This window comes from Oncorhynchus mykiss, chromosome 9 (assembly GCF_013265735.2).
Source record: "Oncorhynchus mykiss isolate Arlee chromosome 9, USDA_OmykA_1.1, whole genome shotgun sequence".
Taxonomy (NCBI): Eukaryota; Metazoa; Chordata; class Actinopteri; order Salmoniformes; family Salmonidae; genus Oncorhynchus; species Oncorhynchus mykiss.
Window position 1 is genome coordinate 60,937,695 of NC_048573.1, and position 23,015 is coordinate 60,960,709.

Here is a 23,015-nt window from a genome sequence, read left to right on the forward strand (position 1 = left end):
GGGAATCTATGAGGACAGAGAGAAGGAAGGGGGATCTAGGATGGCAGAGAGAAGGTGGAATCTAGGAGGACTTAAAGACATGCTCTGGGGCTTTGGCGACTAAGAACGTTTTTTGTAAACCTCCCGCTTTGGGCTGGATGTGTCAATGTGTACTTCATACATATATCATCTATGAGCAGAATTACTGTCTTACCTCAATTAATCATGAAATCTCTAGTTCGAAAGCAACTGTCTTCTTGAAGCTGTGCCCTGCCATTTTCCCTACTTTTCCCCCCACGTGGGCCAGCTCCCTAGCAATTTGAGTTTTATACTTTGAGATTTAGCCCTTCGCCTTTGAGTGACAGGTAGCAAGAGTCCTGTCCAGCGTTATCCAATGAGGTTGCAGGGCCGGCTCAGTGGACAGCAGAGAAGGAGAGGGCAATAGCGTAGTACACATATCTGCACATATGTGAGGTAGTACGCCATTTTCAGAGACGACTTTTGGCTTGTGAGTGCTACTATCACAATTACTGGCTAAAACGTATAGAAAAGTACCGGAGAATCTCTTTAACTCTCCTCTTCCTCTTGTCCTATTTATAATGAGGTGGTGATGCAAGGTTGTAGCAACGTTAGGGGAACATTCTACATGCAGCGCCAGGGTCAGGGATTTGTGGTGGGTATTTAAGTTTCTCATGCTGAAATTCTCTATTTTGCATTTTTTTCTCCCTCTTGCTCTCTTTTGCTCCCTCTCTACTTTTTCCTTCTCTCCCCCTTCTCTCTCCCTCCCCTCCCTCTTTCCCCCTACCTCACCTCTCTCTCTCTCTCTCTCTCTCTCTCTCTCTTTCTCTCTCTCTCTCTCTCTCTCAGTATCTCTATGAAGGGATGAAGATCAGTGAGTTGCCAGTGGATTTTTCAGTGGTCTGGAACGGCAACTTCATTATAGACAACCCAGATAATATCCAAGGTAAGACATTCACATTGCTTGTTTTACTATCCCTGTGGGGACCAAACAATTCATTCCCTTTCAAAATCCTATTTTCCCTAACCCCTAAACCTAACCTAACTTTAACCCTTACCTTAAACCTAAACCCCTAAACCTAACCTAACCTTAACCCTTAACGTAACCCCTAAACCTAACCTAACCTTAACCCTTAACGTAACCCCTAACCCTAAACCTAACCTAACCTTAACCCTTACCTTAAACCTAAACCCCTAAACCTAACTCCTAACCCTTAACGTAACCCCTAACCCTAACCCTAATTCTAACCTTAACCCTTACCTTAAACCTTAACCCCTAACCCTAAACCTAACCTAACCTTAACCCTTACCTTAAACCTAAACCCCTAAACCTAACTCCTAACCCTTAACCTAACCCCTAACCCTAACCCTAATTCTAACCTTAACCCTGATTGTAACCCTAATCATAAAATAGCCTTTTTCCTGGTGGGGACCAGTGAAATGTCCTCACTTTCCTTGTTTTACTATCCTTGTGAGGTCTTTTGGTCCCTACAAGGATAGTGAAACCAACCAAGCACACACACACACATTTGTTGACACCAACACATAAACAGATGCTCATTGTCAAATAACGTCTTGTCTCAGCTGGATACACAGCATAATACCTGCTTTTACCCAAACAGCAGGTATGAAGAGCACAGTGGTATCATTCTTAAAGAATGTAATGTTTAACCAACTAAATCCCCCAGGAATATAGTCCAGTACTACATTACACTACAGTATGTTTGTCAGATAATGTTAGGTTGACAAATGTGTTAAATTGTCAGTATAATGTTACGTTCAAATCAAATGCTGTTTACTGTTCCCAACACTGTAGTGTTTACCCTGAGTCCTCCTGAATCCCACAGTGCACCTGTATAAGTGTGTGGCCCAGAGGGACAGCTGTGGCATGTGTCTGAAGGCCCAGAGGAAGTTCCAGTGTGGTTGGTGTAGTGGAGAGGGCCGCTGTACCCTGCGCCACCACTGCCCGCCCCTCAACCCCTATACCACCCGCTGGCTCGACCTGTCCAGCAAGAAAGTCCAGTGTACCAACCCACGCATCACGGAGGTCAGTGATACCTCATACACACTCAAACCGTTCCCCATAACCATAGGGGTAACAGGCATATATCGCCGTTCATCATATGGTCGTCTGTAGTCGACGGAATGAACCGTGGGACAACTGCCTGTCGTCCATTGTAGATGCAGTCTCCTCCTCATCCAGTCTGGTGTCACATTTTTAGCTTTAAGCTAAAATATTATGTACTGCCTGTCTGACAGCACAGGCCATGTGTTTACTGTTCAATGCACAATGTATCTGTCTGCAGTTCTCCTTCAGCTGAGATCAACAACTACAGAGTGCAGGATCAGACAGGTCTAGTCCTTGACAGTGACAGGTCCTACAGTATTTGCATTGGGAGGCCTGCATGGTATTGGTGATACTGTTGCATGTTTCCATTGGTCTAGAATGGACTGAACTGTGTGTGAATGAGATTGATCTGCTGGTAGGAGAAGAGCCCATCTGACATCACTCCTGGAGCTGCACACAGGTTCTCTCTTCCTCACTGCTTTGTTTATATTTCTCTCTCTCTCTCCTCTCTCTCTCTTCCTCACTGCTTTGTTTATATTTCTCTGTCTCTCTCTCCTCTCTCTCTCTTCCTCACTGCTTTGTTTATATTTCTCTCTCTCTCTCCTCTCTCTCTCTTCCTCACTGCTTTGTTTATATTTCTCTCTCTCTCTCCTCTCTCTCTCTTCCTCACTGCTTTGTTTATATTTCTCTGTCTCTCTCTCTCTCTCTCTTCCTCACTGCTTTGTTTATATTTCTCTGTCTCTCTCTCTCCTCTCTCTCTTCCTCACTGCTTTGTTTATATTTCTCTGTCTCTCTCTCTCTCCTCTCTCTCTCTTCCTCACTGCTTTGTTTATATTTCTCTGTCTCTCTCCTCTCTCTCTCTTCCTCACTGCTTTGTTTATATTTCTCTCTCTCTCTCCTCTCTCTCTCTTCCTCACTGCTTTGTTTATATTTCTCTGTCTCTCTCTCTCTCTCTCTTCCTCACTGCTTTGTTTATATTTCTCTGTCTCTCTCTCTCCTCTCTCTCTTCCTCACTGCTTTGTTTATATTTCTCTGTCTCTCTCTCTCTCCTCTCTCTCTCTTCCTCACTGCTTTGTTTATATTTCTCTGTCTCTCTCCTCTCTCTCTCTTCCTCACTGCTTTGTTTATATTTCTCTCTCTCTCTCCTCTCTCTCTCTTCCTCACTGCTTTGTTTATATTTCTCTCTCTCTCCTCTCTCTCTCTTCCTCACTGCTTTGTTTATATTTCTCTCTCTCTCTCCTCTCTCTCTCTTCCTCACTGCTTTGTTTATATTTCTCTGTCTCTCTCTCTCTCCTCTCTCTCTCTTCCTCACTGCTTTGTTTATATTTCTCTGTCTCTCTCTCCTCTCTCTCTCTTCCTCACTGCTTTGTTTATATTTCTCTGTCTCTCTCCTCTCTCTCTCTTCCTCACTGCTTTGTTTATATTTCTCTGTCTCTCTCCTCTCTCTCTCTTCCTCACTGCTTTGTTTATATTTCTCTCTCTCTCTCCTCTCTCTCTCTTCCTCACTGCTTTGTTTATATTTCTCTGTCTCTCTCTCCTCTCTCTCTCTTCCTCACTGCTTTGTTTATATTTCTCTCTCTCTCTCCTCTCTCTCTCTTCCTCACTGCTTTGTTTATATTTCTCTGTCTCTCTCTCTCTCCTCTCTCTCTCTTCCTCACTGCTTTGTTTATATTTCTCTCTCTCTCTCCTCTCTCTCTCTTCCTCACTGCTTTGTTTATATTTCTCTCTCTCTCTCCTCTCTCTCTCTTCCTCACTGCTTTGTTTATATTTCTCTGTCTCTCTCTCTCCTCTCTCTCTCTTCCTCACTGCTTTGTTTATATTTCTCTCTCTCTCTCCTCTCTCTCTCTTCCTCACTGCTTTGTTTATATTTCTCTGTCTCTCTCTCCTCTCTCTCTCTTCCTCACTGCTTTGTTTATATTTCTCTGTCTCTCTCTCCTCTCTCTCTCTTCCTCACTGCTTTGTTTATATTTCTCTGTCTCTCTCCTCTCTCTCTCTTCCTCACTGCTTTGTTTATATTTCTCTGTCTCTCTCCTCTCTCTCTCTTCCTCACTGCTTTGTTTATATTTCTCTGTCTCTCTCCTCTCTCTCTCTTCCTCACTGCTTTGTTTATATTTCTCTATCTCTCTCTCTCTCCTCTCTCTCTCTTCCTCACTGCTTTGTTTATATTTCTCTGTCTCTCTCTCCTCTCTCTCTCTTCCTCACTGCTTTGTTTATATTTCTCTGTCTCTCTCTCTCTCCTCTCTCTCTCTTCCTCACTGCTTTGTTTATATTTCTCTGTCTCTCTCTCCTCTCTCTCTCTTCCTCACTGCTTTGTTTATATTTCTCTGTCTCTCTCTCTCTCTCTCTTCCTCACTGCTTTGTTTATATTTCTCTGTCTCTCTCTCTCTCCTCTCTCTCTCTTCCTCACTGCTTTGTTTATATTTCTCTGTCTCTCTCTCTCTCCTCTCTCTCTCTTCCTCACTGCTTTGTTTATATTTCTCTCTCTCTCTCCTCTCTCTCTCTTCCTCACTGCTTTGTTTATATTTCTCTCTCTCTCTCTCCTCTCTCTCTCTTCCTCACTGCTTTGTTTATATTTCTCTGTCTCTCTCTCTCTCCTCTCTCTCTCTTCCTCACTGCTTTGTTTATATTTCTCTCTCTCTCCTCTCTCTCTCTTCCTCACTGCTTTGTTTATATTTCTCTCTCTCTCTCTCCTCTCTCTCTCTTCCTCACTGCTTTGTTTATATTTCTCTGTCTCTCTCTCTCTCCTCTCTCTCTCTTCCTCACTGCTTTGTTTATATTTCAATTCAATTCAATTCAATTCAATTCAAGGGCTTTATTGGCATGGGAAACATGTGTTAACATTGCCAAAGCAAGTGAGGTAGACAACATACAAAGTGAAAATATAAAGTGAAAAACAACAAAAATTAACAGTAAACATTACACATACAGAGGTTTCAAAACAGTAAAGACATTACAAATGTCATATTATATATATATATACAGTGTTTTAACAATGTACAAATGGTTAAAGGACACAAGATAAAATAAATAAGCATAAATATGGGTTGCATTTACAATGGTGTGTGTTCTTCACTGGTTGCCCTTTTCTCGTGGCAACAGGTCACAAATCTTGCTGCTGTGATGGCACACTGTGGAATTTCACCCAGTAGATATGGGAGTTTTTCAAATTTGGATTTGTTTTCAAATTCTTTGTGGATCTGTGTAATCTGAGGGAAATATGTCTCTCTAATATGGTCATACATTGGGCAGGAGGTTAGGAAGTGCAGCTCAGTTTCCACCTCATTTTGTGGGCAGTGAGCACATAGCCTGTCTTCTCTTGAGAGCCATGTCTGCCTACGGCGGCCTTTCTCAATAGCAAGGCTATGCTCACTGAGTCTGTACATAGTCAAAGCTTTCCTTAATTTTGGGTCAGTCACAGTGGTCAGGTATTCTGCCGCTGTGTACTCTCTGTTTAGGGCCAAATAGCATTCTAGTTTGCTCTGTTTTTTTGTTAATTCTTTCCAATGTGTCAAGTAATTATCTTTTTGTTTTCTCATGATTTGGTTGGGTCTAATTGTGCTATTTCTCTGTCTCTCTCTCTCTCCTCTCTCTCTCTTCCTCACTGCTTTGTTTATATTTCTCTCTCTCTCTCCTCTCTCTCTCTTCCTCACTGCTTTGTTTATATTTCTCTGTCTCTCTCTCTCTCCTCTCTCTTCCTCACTGCTTTGTTTATATTTCTCTGTCTCTCTCCTCTCTCTCTCTTCCTCACTGCTTTGTTTATATTTCTCTCTCTCTCTCCTCTCTCTCTCTTCCTCACTGCTTTGTTTATATTTCTCTGTCTCTCTCTCTCTCCTCTCTCTCTCTTCCTCACTGCTTTGTTTATATTTCTCTCTCTCTCTCCTCTCTCTCTCTTCCTCACTGCTTTGTTTATATTTCTCTGTCTCTCTCTCTCTCCTCTCTCTCTCTTCCTCACTGCTTTGTTTATATTTCTCTGTCTCTCTCTCTCTCCTCTCTCTCTCTTCCTCACTGCTTTGTTTATATTTCTCTGTCTCTCTCTCTCTCCTCTCTCTCTCTTCCTCACTGCTTTGTTTATATTTCTCTGTCTCTCTCCTCTCTCTCTCTTCCTCACTGCTTTGTTTATATTTCTCTGTCTCTCTCTCTCTCCTCTCTCTCTCTTCCTCACTGCTTTGTTTATATTTCTCTCTCTCTCTCCTCTCTCTCTCTTCCTCACTGCTTTGTTTATATTTCTCTCTCTCTCTCCTCTCTCTCTCTCTTCCTCACTGCTTTGTTTATATTTCTCTGTCTCTCTCTCTCCTCTCTCTCTTCCTCACTGCTTTGTTTATATTTCTCTCTCTCTCCTCTCTCTCTCTTCCTCACTGCTTTGTTTATATTTCTCTCTCTCTCTCCTCTCTCTCTCTTCCTCACTGCTTTGTTTATATTTCTCTGTCTCTCTCTCTCTCCTCTCTCTCTCTTCCTCACTGCTTTGTTTATATTTCTCTCTCTCTCCTCTCTCTCTCTTCCTCACTGCTTTGTTTATATTTCTCTGTCTCTCTCCTCTCTCTCTCTTCCTCACTGCTTTGTTTATATTTATCTGTCTCTCTCTCTCTCCTCTCTCTCTCTTCCTCACTGCTTTGTTTATATTTCTCTCTCTCTCTCCTCTCTCGCTCTTCCTCACTGCTTTGTTTATATTTCTCTGTCACATCTCTGCCCCCTCTCTCTATTTTTCCCTTGTTCTCTCTTCTGCTCTCTATCTCTCTCTCTCTCTCTCTCTCTCTCTCTCTCTCTCTCTCTCTATTTTTCCCTTGTTCTCTCTTCTGCTCTCTCTCTCTATCTCTCTCTATTTTTCCCTTGTTCTCTCTTCTGCTCTCTTTCTCTCTCTCTCTATTTTCCCATTGTTCTCTCTTCTTCTCTCTCTCTCTCTATTTTTTCCTTGTTCTCTCCTCTGCTCTCTCTCTCTCTCTATTTCCCCTTGTTTTCTCTTCTGCTCTCTCTCTCTCTCTCCTCTCTCTCTCTTCCTCACTGCTTTGTTTATATTTCTCTGTCACATCTCTGCCCCCTCTCTCTCTTTCTCTCTCTCTCAATCTCTCCCTCTCTATCTCTCTCTATTTTTCCCTTGTTCTCTCTTCTGCTCTCTCTCTCTCTCTCTCTCTCTCTCTCTCTCTCTCTCTCTATTTTCCCCTTGTTCTCTCTTCTGCTCTCTTTCTCTCTCTCTCTCTCTCTCTCTCTCTCTCTATTTTTCCCTTGTTCTCTCTTCTGCTCTCTCTCTCTATCTCTCTCTCTCTCTCTATTTTTCCCTTGTTCTCTCTTCTGCTCTCTTTCTCTCTCTCTCTCTCTCTCTCGCTATTTTCCCATTGTTCTCTCTTCTTCTCTCTCTCTCTCTATTTTTTCCTTGTTCTCTCCTCTGCTCTCTCTCTCTATTTCCCCTTGTTCTCTCTTCTGCTCTCTCTCTCTCTCTCTCTCTCTCTCTCTCTCTATTTTTCCTTGTTCTCTCCTCTGCTCGCTCTCTCTCTCTCTCTCTCTCTCTCTATTTTCCCCTTGTTCTCTCTTCTGCTCTCGCTCTCTCTCTCTCTCTCTATTTTCCCCTTGTTCTCTCTTCTGCTCTCTCTCTCTCTATATACATATATATATATTTTTTTTTTTCCCTTGTTCTCTCTTCTGCTCTCTATCTCTCTCTCTCTGTCTCATCTCTGCCCCCCATCTTCTTCTCTCACTATGACACACAATCAATATGCAGGGAGACAGCATCTGGTGTTTATTTTCACTGAAGAGCAAAAAGGGAGTGTGTGTGTCTCTGGAGAGAGGCCACAGCTCAGCTCACCTTCAGCAGTGCTGCAAGGGCGAGGGACCTGACACACACACACACAAACACACCCAGGGGCCTGCCTCAGTGTCTCTCTGTGTAGTGGGCCTGTCTGTCTGTGCCACATGAGCCACTTATAAAGATGTATGTATGTATGCTTGTGTTAACCAGAATTCCAAGCTTAATTATTATTATTTATTTATTTTGTGAATTGTACCCCTTTTTTCCCCAATTTCGTGGTATCCAATTGTTTTTAGTAGCTACTATCTTGTCTCATCGCTACAACTCCCGTACGGGCTCGGGAGAGACAAAGGTTGAAAGTCATGTGTCCTCCGATACACAACCCATCCAAGCCGCACTGCTTCTTAACACAGCGCACATCCAACCCGGAAACACTGTGCACCTGTTAACCTTGTATAGCGCGCACTGCGCCCAGCCCGCCACAGGAGTCGCTGGTGCGCGATGAGACAAGGATTTCCCTACCGGCCAAACTCTCCCTAACCCGGACAACGCTGGGCCAAATGTGCGTCGCTGCCCGGACATTGTATTTAACTAGGCATGTTAGTTAAGAACAAATTCTTATTTACAATGACAGCCTACCCCGGCCAACGCTGAGCCAATTGTGCGCCAGCCTATGGGGCTCCCAATCACAGCCGGAAGTGATACAGCCTGGAATTGAACCAGGGACTGTAGTGACACCTCTTCTAGTCTTGCACTGAAATGCAGTGTCTTAGACCCCTGCAGCACTTGGGAGCCTGAGTAAGGCTGGGAATTGCCAGGGACCTCACAATACAATATTATCACAATACTTTGGTGCCGATATGATATGTATTGCGATTCAATACTGCCATTTTATTGTGATTAGATGTTCTGAACATATTGCTCACTATATGTCTGCTGTTCTGAACATATTGCTCACTATATGTCTGCTGTTCTGAACATATTGCTCACTATATGTCTGCTGTTCTGAACATATTGCTCACTATATGTCTGCTGTTCTGAACATATTGCTCACTATATGTCTGATGTTCTGAACATATTGCTCACTATATGTCTGCTGTTCTGAACATATTGCTCACTATATGTCTGCTGTTCTGAACATATTGCTCACTATATGTCTGCTGTTCTGAACATATTGCTCACTATATGTCTGATGTTCTGAACATATTGCTCACTATATGTCTGCTGTTCTGAACATATTGCTCACTATATGTCTGCTGTTCTGAACATATTGCTCACTATATGTCTGCTGTTCTGAACATATTGCTCACTATATATCTGCTGTTCTGAACATATTGCTCACTATATGTCTGCTGTTCTGAACATATTGCTCACTATATGTCTGCTGTTCTGAACATATTGCTCACTATATGTCTGCTGTTCTGAACATATTGCTCACTATATATCTGCTGTTCTGAACATATTGCTCACTATATGTCTGCTGTTCTGAACATATTGCTCACTATATGTCTGCTGTTCTGAACATATTGCTCACTATATGTCTGCTGTTCTGAACATATTGCTCACTATATGTCTGCTGTTCTGAACATATTGCTCACTATATGTCTGCTGCAGAGGGACGAGTTTTGATCTAAAAGTGCTGAAAACATGTTGGCTTTAAAAAGAAGAGGAAGAACAAGCTATAAGATAACAATGACCTGAGTTTTGGCGCAGGTAGAGCTGACTAGCGTTATGCTACCTACATGAACAAAATCACTTTTATTTTAATGAATTGATACATGGAGCCAAAGAATCAATATAATATTGTCAAATGAATATTGTGATATGTAAGCATGGATCCCCTCCCCCCATCACTAGGTGTGATGAGGATCTAGTTCTCTTGTTCTGACTTCTTCTTTTCTTTCTATCTCTTTTTCTGTCCGTCTCTCCTTCTCTCTCGCATTCTCTCCCTCAATCTCTTACATGTTCTCCCTCTCATTCTCTCTTTCCCCTCTCTCTTTCTTTGTCTGTCTCTCTCCACTGCTTTTCTCCTCTGTCTCTCATCTTTTTTCTTCCCCTGTCTCCTTGTCTCTCTGTCTCCCTGTCTCCTTGTCTCTCTGTCTCCTTGTCTCTCTGTCTCCTTGTCTCTCTGTCTCCTTGTCTCTCTGTCTCCCTGTCTCCTTGTCTCTCTGTCTCCTTGTCTCTCTGTCTCCCTGTCTCCTTGTCTCTCTATCTCCTGTCTCCTTGTCTCGCTGTCTCCTTGTCTCTCTGTCTCCTTGTCTCTCTGTCTCCTTGTCTCGCTGTCTCCTTGTCTCTCTGTCTCCTGTCTCCCTGTCTCCTTGTCTTTTTGTCTCCTGTCTCCTGTGTCCGTCCATGTGTCACTCTGTCTGTGACTCATTCTAGTAAATGAAGTTACGCTCTTGTGGTACTCCATTACACTCTCTCAGCTTGTCATTCTGGGCAATTTGTGACAGCGAAGTGTGTGTGTGTGGAAGACAGTGTGTGTGGAAGACAGTGTGTGTGGAAGACAGTGTGTGTGTGTGCGTGTGTGTGTGTGTTTGTGGACTTCTAACAAGCAGTAACCCTATGGAGACATATTTCAGCATAGTTCAGCTCCCAGTGTTCATTAGTGTAGTGAGTAGGTTATGTTAGGATAGCTGAAAGCTCGTCTCCATTCCTCAGTCTGATTGGAAGGATAGAGAGAAAGCAGCTGAGGAAGAGAGATGACAACAGAGAAGAAGCAGCTAAACAGAGAGAGAGAGCAAGATAGAGAGAGAATGAATGAAGTGAGAAAGAGAGGGACAGAGGGAGAAAGAGAGAAAGTGAAATGAGAAGAGTGAAACTGCAACTAAACAGAAAGAGAGAGAGAGAAAGAGGAGGGAAAGTAGTACTGAGAGTTTGAGAAAGGCAGAGTACAGTGGGTGGAAGAGATGTAAGGAAAGAGTTGGAGAGAAGGGAGGATAGGAAGAGGAGGAGAGGAAGAGAAGGAGAGGAAGAGGAGTGGGGAAAAGAGGAGGAGAGAAGGGAGGAGAGGAAGAGGAGTAGGGGAAAGAGGAGGAGAGGAAGAGGAGGAGAGGAAGAGGAGTAGGGAAAAGAGGAGGAGAGAAGGAAGGAGAGAAAGAGGAGTAGGGCAAAGAGGAGGAGAGAAGGGAGGAGAGGAAGAGGAGTAGGGGAAAGAGGAGGAGAGAAGGGAGGAGAGGAAGAGAAGTAGGGGGAAGAGGAGGAGAGAAGGGAGGAGAGGAAGAGAAGTAGGGGGAAGAGGAGGAGAGAAGCGAGGAGAGGAAGAGAAGTAGGGGGAAGAGGAGGAGAGAAGGGAGGAGAGGAAGAGAAGTAGGGGGAAGAGGAGGAGAGAAGGGAGGAGAGGAAGAGAAGTAGGGGGAAGAGGAGGAGAGAAGCGAGGAGAGGAAGAGAAGTAGGGGAAAGAGGAGGAGAGAAGGGAGGAGAGGAAGAGAAGATGTGCAGAGCCTCTGTGGGGTGTCAGACTGAGTGAGCCCTGTTATGCAACACAGCTGCCACTGGAATCCCACTGCCACATTGATTTGTACTGTTCACTGGAGTTGGACACGCACACATATTCATGCTCACGCACACGCACACGCACACACACACACACACACACACACACACACACACACACACACACACACACACACACACACACACACACACACACAGTACAGCTCCAGAGGCAAGGAACAGCACTTGTTGAGCTTCTGTTATTTTTCCCTCCTCTACTCTGCATTCATTTGTTCTCTTTCTTCTCTCTCTCTTCCCCCAACCCCCTTCCTCTCCCAATAATGAGAATTTCTTCCAAAAGACTAGACTCTTTCCCTCACAGGCTGAATGTATGTCTTTTTTTTATTTTGTGCAACAAAGTCCCAATCATGATCTGATTTGTATACATACATGGTTATTAGTCTACCAGAAGTCTTGTTTTGAATCATTTATATTTCTATTAGGTGCCCTGCCTGAACCCCCCCCCCCCCCCCCCCCTACACACCACCACGGCACATGCATTAATATTGAACAGATATAAGCCTCTCTAACACCAGAGGGAACAGCATCACATGACGTTGGGGATTAAAGGTCTTGAAAGGAAGGAACATTACTCTCTCCCTCTCATCATTCCTGTTTATGAACATTACTCCCTCCCTCTCATAATTCCTGTTAAAGAACATTACTCCCTCCCTCTCATCAGTCCTGTTAAAGAACATTACTCCCTCCCTCTCATCATTCCTGTTAAAGAACATTACTCCCTCCCTCTCATCATTCCTGTTAAAGAACATTACTCCCTCCCTCTCATCATTCCTGTTAAAGAACATTACTCTCTCCCTCTCATCATTCCTGTTAAAGAACATTACTCCCTCTCATCATTCCTGTTAAAGAACATTACTCCCTCTCATCATTCCTGTTAAAGAACATTACTCTCCCTCTCATCATTCCTGTTAAAGAACATTACTCCCTCTCATCATTCCTGTTAAAGAACATTACTCCCTCTCATCATTCCTGTTTATGAACATTACTCCCTCCCTCTCATAATTCCTGTTAAAGAACATGACTCTCTCCCTCTCATCATTCCTGTTAAAGAACATTACTCCCTCCCTCTCATCATTCCTGTTAAAGAACATGACTCTCTCCCTCTCATCATTCCTGTTAAAGAACATTACTCCCTCCCTCTCATCATTCCTGTTAAAGAACATTACTCCCTCTCATCATTCCTGTTAAAGAACATTACTCCCTCCCTCTCATCATTCCTGTTAAAGAACATTACTCCCTCCCTCTCATCATTCCTGTTAAAGAACATGACTCTCTCCCTCTCATCATTCCTGTTAAAGAACATTACTCCCTCTCATCATTCCTGTTAAAGAACATTACTCCCTCTCATCATTCCTGTTTATGAACATTACTCCCTCCCTCTCATAATTCCTGTTAAAGAACATTACTCCCTACATCTCATCATTCCTGTTTATGAACATTACTCCCTCCCTCTCATCATTCCTGTTAAAGAACATTACTCCCTCTTATCATTCCTGTTAAAGAACATTACTCCCTCTCATCATTCCTGTTAAAGAACATTACTCCCTCCCTCTCATCATTCCTGTTAAAGAACATTACTCCCTCCCTCTCATCATTCCTGTTAAAGAACATTACTCCCTCTCATCATTCCTGTTAAAGAACATTACTCCCTCTCATCATTCCTGTTAAAGAACATTACTCTCTCCCTCTCATCATTCCTGTTAAATAACATTACTCCCTCCCTCTCATCATTCCTGTTAAAGAACATTACTCCCTCCCTCTCATCATTCCTGTTAAAGAACATTACTCCCTCCCTCTCATCATTCCTGTTAAAGAACATTACTCCCTCCCTCTCATCATTCCTGTTAAAGAACATTACTCCCTCCCTCTTATCATTCCTGTTAAAGAACATTACTCCCTCTCATCATTCCTGTTAAAGAACATTACTCTCTCCCTCTCATCATTCCTGTTAAAGAACATTACTCCCTCCCTCTCATCATTCCTGTTAAAGAACATTACTCCCTCCCTCTCATCATTCCTGTTAAAGAACATTACTCCCTCTCATCATTCCTGTTAAAGAACATTACTCCCTCCCTCTCATCATTCCTGTTAAAGAACATTACTCCCTCTCATCATTCCTGTTAAAGAACATTACTCCCTCTCATCATTCCTGTTAAAGAACATTACTCCCTCTCATCATTCCTGTTAAATAACATTACTCCCTCCCTCTCATCATTCCTGTTAAAGAACATTACTCCCTCCCTCTCATCAGTCCTGTTAAAGAACATTACTCCCTCCCTCTCATCATTCCTGTTAAAGAACATTACTCCCTCCCTCTCATCATTCCTGTTATCCTCCCATTATTTCTCCTCTCTTTTCCTTTTTATATGCTAAAACTATTTTTCGTCTGTGCCTGTATCTCTCGGCAGTGTCTGTATCTCTCGGGCAGGTTACAATACTTTTAAGAGTCTATGAAGTATTTAGTGTGTAGTTTGTTCGTGGAGAAACAAAGTGGGTTTTATCGAGTCCGTTAAACACTAGTCACAATGAAATCCGACATGCCTGAACTACCTGCAAAGTCTACCAGCAAAGACCCAAAGACAGCTCTCAGGTCTGGTGCAAGCTGTGTCGTTTAAAACACTGGGAGTGGATCTATCACAGCTATTCAGATGCTACACACGCTCATAGTCATACCATATAGTAGCTTCAGAGATAACACATCTAACACACTTTCACTTTGTATTTTTTACCTCAGGCTGCTTAGTTTGAATGTAATCAGAAACCACTTTTATCTGAGATATGGGAAGCCTAAAACACAGCGAGAGAAAGTACTAGTGAAGCCTACATTAAGGCCTGTTCACATGAGAGTACAGAGTGCTGTCTGCCATTATAAGATGATACAGATGACACAGCTCAAAGCCTCTCTCTCTCTCTCTCTCTCTCTCTCTCTCTCTCTCTCTCTCTCTCTCTCTCTCTCTCTCTCTCTCTCTCTCTCTCTCTCTCTCTCTCTCTCTCTCTCTCTCTCTCTCTCTCTCTCTCTCTCTCTCTCTCTCTCTCTCTCTCTCTCTCTCTCTCTCTCTCTCTCTCTCTCTCTCTCTCTCTCTCGCTGTGTGTGTGTAGAATGTAGATTGTCATTGAGCTTCAGACGTTGTGTTCTAACTCCCCTTAAAGCTAGCACGGATTGCTTTTCTACAGCCTCTATTGAGTTTGGCCTAGACTAGATGAGCTTCATTTTTCCCACCAGGACTTCAGCTGAATATAAAAACACAGCACTTAGCAATGCCAGGTTGTTCTTATAGGCCACTCCTCCCTTTCTCTGTAATATATGCCATTTAGCAGACAATTTTATCCAAAGGAACTTATAGTCATGCTCGCATACGATTTATGTACAGGTGGTCCCAGGAATTTAACCCACTAGCCTGGCATTACAAGCGCCATGTTCTACCAACTGAGCAACAGAGGACCACCCTACTCTACTGACTGGGGAAAATCTACTAAAGAGACTTCCTGTTTCTCTGAGGTTCTTTTAATGGATTAGAATGGAAATTCCTCTCGTCTTCTCATTGTAGGTCAATCTCACTGCCTCGACACTTTCTCCTTTCTCCTTCTTCTCTACCACACTTCTCCATTGTCGTGTCTATACTATCATTAAATGAAGACTTAGTTTTTATCAGAGATTCTCTGTAATTAGTATTACGCGATCAACTGATTAATCATGTAACTGTAATTAACTAGGAAGGCGGGGCACCAAGGAAAATATTCCGATTACAAAGTTATCATTTCCTAAAATAACTTTTCAGATATTTTATCTGATCAATTAGTTTTCGAATTAATTATTTACTTTACCTCACGTTAGTCTCATTCCAGACGTCGTAAATTGTTGGTTATCTGCACGAACCCAGTCTTCACTGAGTCATCCATACATCAATTGTCTTAAATAATAAATGTAATACTAACTAAGTAATTCACAGAAATGCATAAACAAACAGTAAATATGGTTACAAGAAATGATAGGGGAATGTTCCCTAGTGGGCAAAACTGGCATGGTGGTTTGTTAGACAAAAGGGAAAGTGGGGTTCGACTAAGAAGTCACTACAGAGTGATAATTATAACAATTGAAATGCTAATCCTTTGCACACGAACGCTCACTCATTCGGGAACAATTGCAATCAACATATATATTTACGCTCAGTGTGTCGTCTTGATCGCTGGTGAAAAGTTTGTTTCTGTTGGAGAGTTTCATCCTCTCTCTCTCTCTCTGTCTTGGTTAGAGGGGATAGTTCAGAGTGACATTCATTCATTTGTCGTTCTTCGCATTCAATGATACCGAATTCCAAGCTGCAGACTAGTAATTAATATCAAAGACTTGTTCTTATTCTGTCGGTATCGATAGTCTAAGAGTTTAACCACGTGGTATGGTTAAAAGATTCAGCAATGGTCTACAACCTTCGTCCTCTCCTAATGGAGAAAAACATGGTCTGGTGATAATTTCTCAAAGTTGGGTTTTATTCGGAATTGCAGAAAAGGGCCTGTCCCAGGTTGCCCGACCCTAACTGGGCTCATGGACGGTCCTCTGATTTAGTTAAACTCAAAAGAGAATTGTATTTTCCTTAATTAAACAGTCCAAAATCATATTACACAATTTTACAAACAGTATCATACTCACTCATTCATCTTATACAATAATTAGATGTAAAACTCATAACTGAGGCTATTATATAAACAGCGTTATGGTAATGTGGCCACACCGTCTCCCATGAGCTTCCACAAGTTGTAACAAACGGACCAGTTCATAGCTGGATTCTTCACCGATCTTTTATACTTTCTCTGGAACATAAAATTTGTTCGTACCTCAAGTTCTGTGAGGTGGAAGAAATTCCTTTGTTCCCTATGAACATTTACTCTGCCTCTTATACTGTGTGGCCATGTGGCAGGGTCTTCTCCTCAGGAATTTACGACCTCTCACTGACCACAGCAGCCTAGTTGAAGGAGGCAGGGGGAGGCAGGGAGAGGGGGATGGGGCTTGCTATACCCAAAGAGGGCAACGTCACGACACCATCTCATCCCTTCATCTAGTCATCTCACCACACTTCTGCACTTCTCCTTTCTCATCCTTCTCAATCCTAATCCAGTGGCATGTGTTAGGAAGTGAAAATTTGCCCCCCACCGGCCCACCCTTTACATCCCTGGACCTGTGTCTGAGGGATAGGAAGTAGGCATGTGTGAGCTGGTTCTGCCTGGCCGGCCGGCCGGCTGTTTTCTGGGAATTACCGTCCATTGACACAGTGTGACAAAGCCGTGTGGGCAGTGGAGCTCCTCTTAAAAGGATTACACAGGGAGCGTGGAGCTGGGGAGGCAGGGACGAGAGGGGACGGAACCATCCTCTCCTCCTCCTTTTGCCTGGTTGGGGCTGGGAGAGTAGAGTAGTAGAGTAGAGTAGTGTTTAGCGTAAAGACAAACATGCAGGCTGGTGAGTGGCTGGCACCTGGAGGGGAGAAGTTTGTCACCTAGCCTGAAAGGAAACGAGAGAGACGAGAGGAGGATGTAGCATGAATTCTCCCTCCCTCCCTCCCTCCCTCCCTCCCTCCCTCCCTCCCTCCCTCCCTCCCTCCCTCCCTCCCTCCCTCCCTCCCTCCCTCCCTCCCTCCCACACACACACACACACACACACACACACACACACACACTGCATTCCTGAGCCAGATCCCAGTCTGTCTTTGTTCATTAGGAGTGGGTTAGCATGTCACCATGTAACCACAGTTCTGGAATCAGTCCTTTGGGACTTCTGTGGGTATCATCCCATTGTTCGTCTGCCACTCAGAAAGCGCCATGGTCAGATATGGTGTCTCTGCTCACCAAGGCTTTGAGGATGAGTCTTTGACGGCTTTGAAGAATAGTGCCACACAAAGTGATATTTATACTAATCTGATGAATCAAGCCTCTTTCTGTCAATGGAAGCTCAGTGATATGGGTAACATGCATGGATTACATTTCTTAAAGTTATATCCCATGTCCCGCCTGTCATTGGAAGAGTTGTATTATAGCCCCTGGCTAGGAGAGTGTCATACCCTTTCAGTAGAGATACTGTATGCATCATCATCATCATTGTCATTTAGCTGCCACACCTACCAGAGGGGCACACGAAATCTCATTCTATTCACCCCTCTTCTTCGTCCTCTCTTTCTACCTGTCTCTGTCTCTCTCTGTCCTTCCCTGTCTCTCTCTCTCTCTCTCTCTCTCTGAGGCATTCAATTCCCTCCATTTGTTATGTAACTATCCCTACGTCGTTCCGGATTGCTGCAGCCATGGTCTGACATGGATATATTTAGCCAGGCCTCCTCTCTCCACTCTGTCCTCCCATACCCAGCATACCCAAGCAGCAATAAAACATGAATCTATTCAGACCCTCAGGCAGTGCAGTGACACACTTACTTTACATCCAGAACAATTACTGTAATGTCCACTAAATCTAGATTACAATGCACGTCCCACTGGGTTAGCGCAACGCATTAGTGAGCACACAGTTTCAGAGGGGGGTAGAGAGAGAGCAGGCACCGCTTTTAAAATGCTGGCTGCTCGTGTTGTTTTTACTTCAGCATGCGTGCCCACTAATGGCATATTGATTGTGTATCTAGAGGCTGTGAGCTCACACGGAGATGGTAGTGTATGTCCCCTCTTCCTGCTCCTCTCCTCTCTCTTCTTTTCTTTCTCTTTTCTCTCCTCCTTCTCTCCTCCTTCTCTCCTCCTCCTCACACATACTGGACAGCAGCCAGCTCCTCACCTCAGATGGGCTGTGCAGCACAGAAGGCAGCATACCACCTAGCGCCAAGGTCACGCTGGGCGGCCATATTGTATTTTATTACAAGGTGGGCTGCACTGAGCACTAATAAGGCATCTTGTTAGATTTATCACTCATGGCAACAGCAGCAGCAGATCAGGGGACGAGGCAGGTATCCAGAATGTTAATGCACTGTCCAAGTTTTTATGTTTGGCCAAGTTCTTTTCTGTGCTTTAATTAATGCATAACTCATGCTCAGTGTACTGGTGTAAAGTAGATTAGAAGATGGTGCTGGTAGTTAAGGTCTATCTGGGAGGCTTGTGTTTTTGTGTGTATGTGAAGTGGACTATGACATTGTCTTTCCAGGAATAATGATGTAGGTTCAATTAGTACCCTCTGTTCAGTGTGCTCTGGTCTGATGACATCGTACCTGTTTTCTGAAATGTATGGTTGGGGTGGGAAGGTTGAAAGTGCTTTGAATTTCTGTTCAGACTCCGTCTGACCTGCTACATGCAGTGTGGAGGGTCTCTCCTAATCCATTTGGTGAGACGGAAAGCCTAGAGATATACAATATCATGTTATGTTCGTCATCTTCAAAACCATCGATTTTCAGAGAATACCATATTACTATAGAATGGCATAGTGTTCTATTTAATCATATGAATGAAAGCATGAAGACACTGTTTCTCCATCTCTGACCTCTCTCCCCTGCAGGTGACCCCAGTAGCAGGCCCTCCAGAGGGGGGTACCAGGGTGACCATCCATGGCATGAACCTGGGCCTGGCGTTCAGTGAGATGGTGGACAACGTGAAGGTGGCTGGGGTCAAGTGTTCCCCAGTGGAGGAAGGCTACATTATCGCTGAGCAGTAAGTCAACACACACACACACACACACACACACACACACACACATTAACCTAGCCTTAACTCTAACCTTGGACGTTCCCACAATGTGTATTCTCCAAACTGTAGACATTCCGAGCCAATGAATCTATTAAAGTGTTGAAGGCTAAGTGAATGGAAAATGTTTACACAGAACAGTAATGGAATAATGACAGACGAGGCCTTGAAATAGAGTGAGGGAAAAAAAAAGGGGAAATCGTTTATTATCTTCACAACAAATGATCTCAGTTGAAGACATTCTTTACCATGTTAAGACTAGCCAACAACAGCCATACAGCCACTAAGTCTGCAGCTTTCTGACCAGTGAGAGAAAATTAACATCACATAGGCCTAATTATATTAACTCTCAAGCCCTTGTGGCTGTATGCATGAGACAGGACTTTCTAACACAAGCTGGCAGCTCAGACACACACACACACACACACACACACACACACACACACACACACACACACACACACCAGAGAGACAACTCTCTTAATTATGACTGGAGCTGGGCCAGCAGTCTGCCTGTTGTTTTCCTGTAGCTCACGCACGTGCACACACACACATAGACACACACACACACACATAGACACACGCACACTGTCAGTCCCAGAACATCTGTATGTGTTTACCTTTGTTTACTTGTTATGATTGTCTGGTACAGCAGAGAGCACATTAACCCTGTTTCATAATTGGCTTCCTGCTTCCTGCTGCCTCCCACAAATAGACTAGGTACAAGTCAGTACGAGTCAGGAGAGCAGTGCATTGTGGATACACTCCCCTCATCTAGACAGGTGTATATAGACCTTTCAGATTTGGACTCAAATTGAGCCCTCCCTGTCATAGCAGTTCTCTAACAGGTAATATACTGTACACCTCTCAGCCTCCCTGTAAACACACAGCAGGACTTTCTGACCCTGAGTACAATAGAGTTGAGTGGTTTATGGATGCCCTCATCTTTGACCCTAACCCTCACCTTGACCCAACCCTCACCTTGACCCTAACCATACCCCTCACCTTGACCCAACCCTTACCTTTACCCTAACCATAAACCTCACCTTAACCCAACCCTCACCTTGACCCAACCCTCACCTTGACCCTAACCATACCCCTCACCTTGACCCAACCCTCACCTTTACCCTAACCATAACCCTCACCTTAACCCAACCCTTACCTTGATCCAAACCCTCAACTTGACCCTATAACCCTCACCTTGACCCAAACCATAACCCTCACCTTGACCCAAACCCTCACCTTGACCCAACCCTCACTTTTACCCTAACCATAACCCTCACCTTGACCCTAACCATAACCCCTCACCTTGACCCAACCCTCGCTTTTACCCTAACCATAACCCTCACCTTTACCCTAACCATAAACCTCACCTTTACCCTAACCATAACCCTCACCTTGACCCAAACCATAACCCTCACCTTGACCCAAACCCAAACCCTCACCTTTACCCTAACCCTCACCTTGACCCTAACCCCTCACCTTGACCCAACCCTCACTTTTACCCTAACCATAACCCTCACCTTGACCCTAACCATAACCCCTCACCTTGACCCAACCCTCGCTTTTACCCTAACCATAACCCTCACCTTTACCCTAACCATAAACCTCACCTTTACCCTAACCATAACCCTCACCTTGACCCAAACCATAACCCTCACCTTGACCCAAACCCAAACCCTCACCTTTACCCTAACCCTCACCTTGACCCTAACCCCTCACCTAGACCCAACCCTCACGTTTACCCTAACCATAACCCTCACCTTGACCCTAACCATAACCCCTCACCTTGACCCAACCCTCACTTTTACCCTAACCATAACCCTCACCTTGACCCAAACCTTCACCTTGACCCAAACCCTCACCTTTACCCCAACCATAACCCTCACCTTGACCCTAACCATAACCCTCACCTTTATCCTAACCCTCACCTTGACCCTAACCCCTCACCTAGACCCAACCCTCACTTTTACCCTAACCATAACCCTCACCTTGACCCTAACCATAACCCCTCACCTTGACCCAACCCTCGCTTTTACCCTAACCATAACCCTCACCTTTACCCAAACCATAAACCTCACCTTTACCCTAACCATAACCCTCACCTTGACCCAAACCATAACCCTCACCTTGACCCAAACCCAAACCCTCACCTTTACCCTAACCTTGACCCTAACCCCTCACCTAGACCCAACCCTCACTTTTACCCTAACCATAACCCTCACCTTGACCCTAACCATAACCCCTCACCTTGACCCAACCCTCACTTTTACCCTAACCATAACCCTCACCTTGACCCAAACCTTCACCTTGACCCAAACCATAACCCCCACCTTGACCCAAACCCTCACCTTGACCCTAACCATAACCCTCACCTTTATCCTAACCATAACCCTCACCTTGACCCAAACCCTCACCTTGACCCTAACCTTGACCCAAACCCTTAACTTGACCCAAGCCCTCACCATGTCCCAAACCCTGTCCGTGACCCTAATCCTCACCTTGACAGGTGTAAGAACTCTCAGACTTTTGACTGAATTGGAACCCTCTCTGTCAGTACAGTATGCCCCTCACATGTAGAGTAGAGTAGAGTAGAGTAGAGTAGAGTAGAGTAGAGTAGAGTAGAGTAGAGTAGAGTAGAGTAGAGTAGAGTAGAGCAGAGCAGAGGTTCTTTTAAAAAATTCAGCCTGGGAAAATATGCAATTATACATAAATATCAGTACATTTCATTTTATTTTTTTTAATTTTTTTTTATTTTACCTTTATTTAACCAGGCAAGTCAGTTAAGAACAAATTCTTATTTTCAATGACGGCCTGGGAACAGTGGGTTAACTGCCTGTTCAGGGGCAGAACGACAGATTTGTACCTTGTCAGCTCGGGGGTTTGAACTCGCAACCTTCCGGTTACTAGTCCAACACTCTAACCACTAGGCTACCCTGCCGCCTCATTGCCCTTGTGCCTAAAACAAATGCAATATAGGCAAAACAAATAGCAATTAAATGAACTGTTGCTGTTAAAATACAATAAATCATTTTTATTCTGAACTGGAATAAACTGATTGATCACATCACACAGATGTAGACCAGAACACACACACACAGACACACAGACACACACAGTCCTAATGAGAGGTGTGTGGCTGGTTGAAGTTTTCAACAAGCATGTCTATTCTGGACTCAGTTTTTGAGTACATCACTGAGGTGATGCTCAGCATTGACACTGTTTCTGTACTTGAGAACCCTGACTTGCGTAGGTATGTGGTACCAAACTGGATCTGAACATCTACTGCTTTCTCAGTCAGGCAGGAGACCGCTTCCTGCTGCAGATGAGCAACCCAGAACTGTGTTGGTCTCAAAAAACATCTTGCTTCAATCAGTTTATTCCAGTTCAGAATAAAAAAATAGTATTTTAATTTTAAAACAGCAACAGTTCCAACCTAGACTAGTTTAACAATTTCTACAGTAAGATGTACAGCAGGCCTGTTCATTTTCCATCTGTACAGTTACCGGGGATTGCATCAGTAGCTAGCTAGGTTGCTTTGGCTAATGCTAGCTATTAGCTGTGTACAAGGCCTGGGGACTGATGGAAAGAGAAACTCATATCTACTACTATGAGAGATAGCACTCCCTTATTTCTGCTTATCATCATCACCTGTTATAAAATGACAATGCCTTGCTAGCTGACTTAGTTTTCCACTGTCAAAGCACTGTTAACTGAAGCATTCTGCCCTGTTCTGAAAGTATTCCCTGGGTTTAGCATCATGCTGTGGATGTTTGGTCAGGACCTGTCATTTTAATTTGTTCGTTTTGAGAGACACATTACTAAGCACTTCCATGCACAAAACACATTGTGGGCGCTCCTCGTTATTTCTCAAAGTTTGTATTAAACCAGGAGAGAGAATCTCATCGCTGTATTTGCGTTCCATGACGATTGAGCTCAGTCAGAACTTGTGGAGAAGTGATGGCGGGTGGGAATGACAAGTCAGTGGCTGACAGAGCATCATCTGCTCTGCTGAACAACAACGCTGTGGGTCGCGGA

General features: G+C 43.9%; 1 protein-coding gene across 2 annotated transcripts in view; it reads left to right on the forward strand.

Moving 5' to 3' along the window:
• The window catches only part of LOC110531229 (plexin-A2-like), a 435,878-nt gene that overhangs the window by 301,172 nt on the left and 111,691 nt on the right, over window positions 1-23,015 (forward strand). For both annotated transcript variants that reach the window (XM_036988562.1, XM_036988563.1), the window contains exons 11-13: window positions 847-943; window positions 1,845-2,044; window positions 18,793-18,944. In XM_036988562.1, the coding sequence (XP_036844457.1) occupies window positions 847-943; window positions 1,845-2,044; window positions 18,793-18,944 (449 nt within the window). The remainder of the gene's footprint in view (window positions 1-846; window positions 944-1,844; window positions 2,045-18,792; window positions 18,945-23,015) is intronic.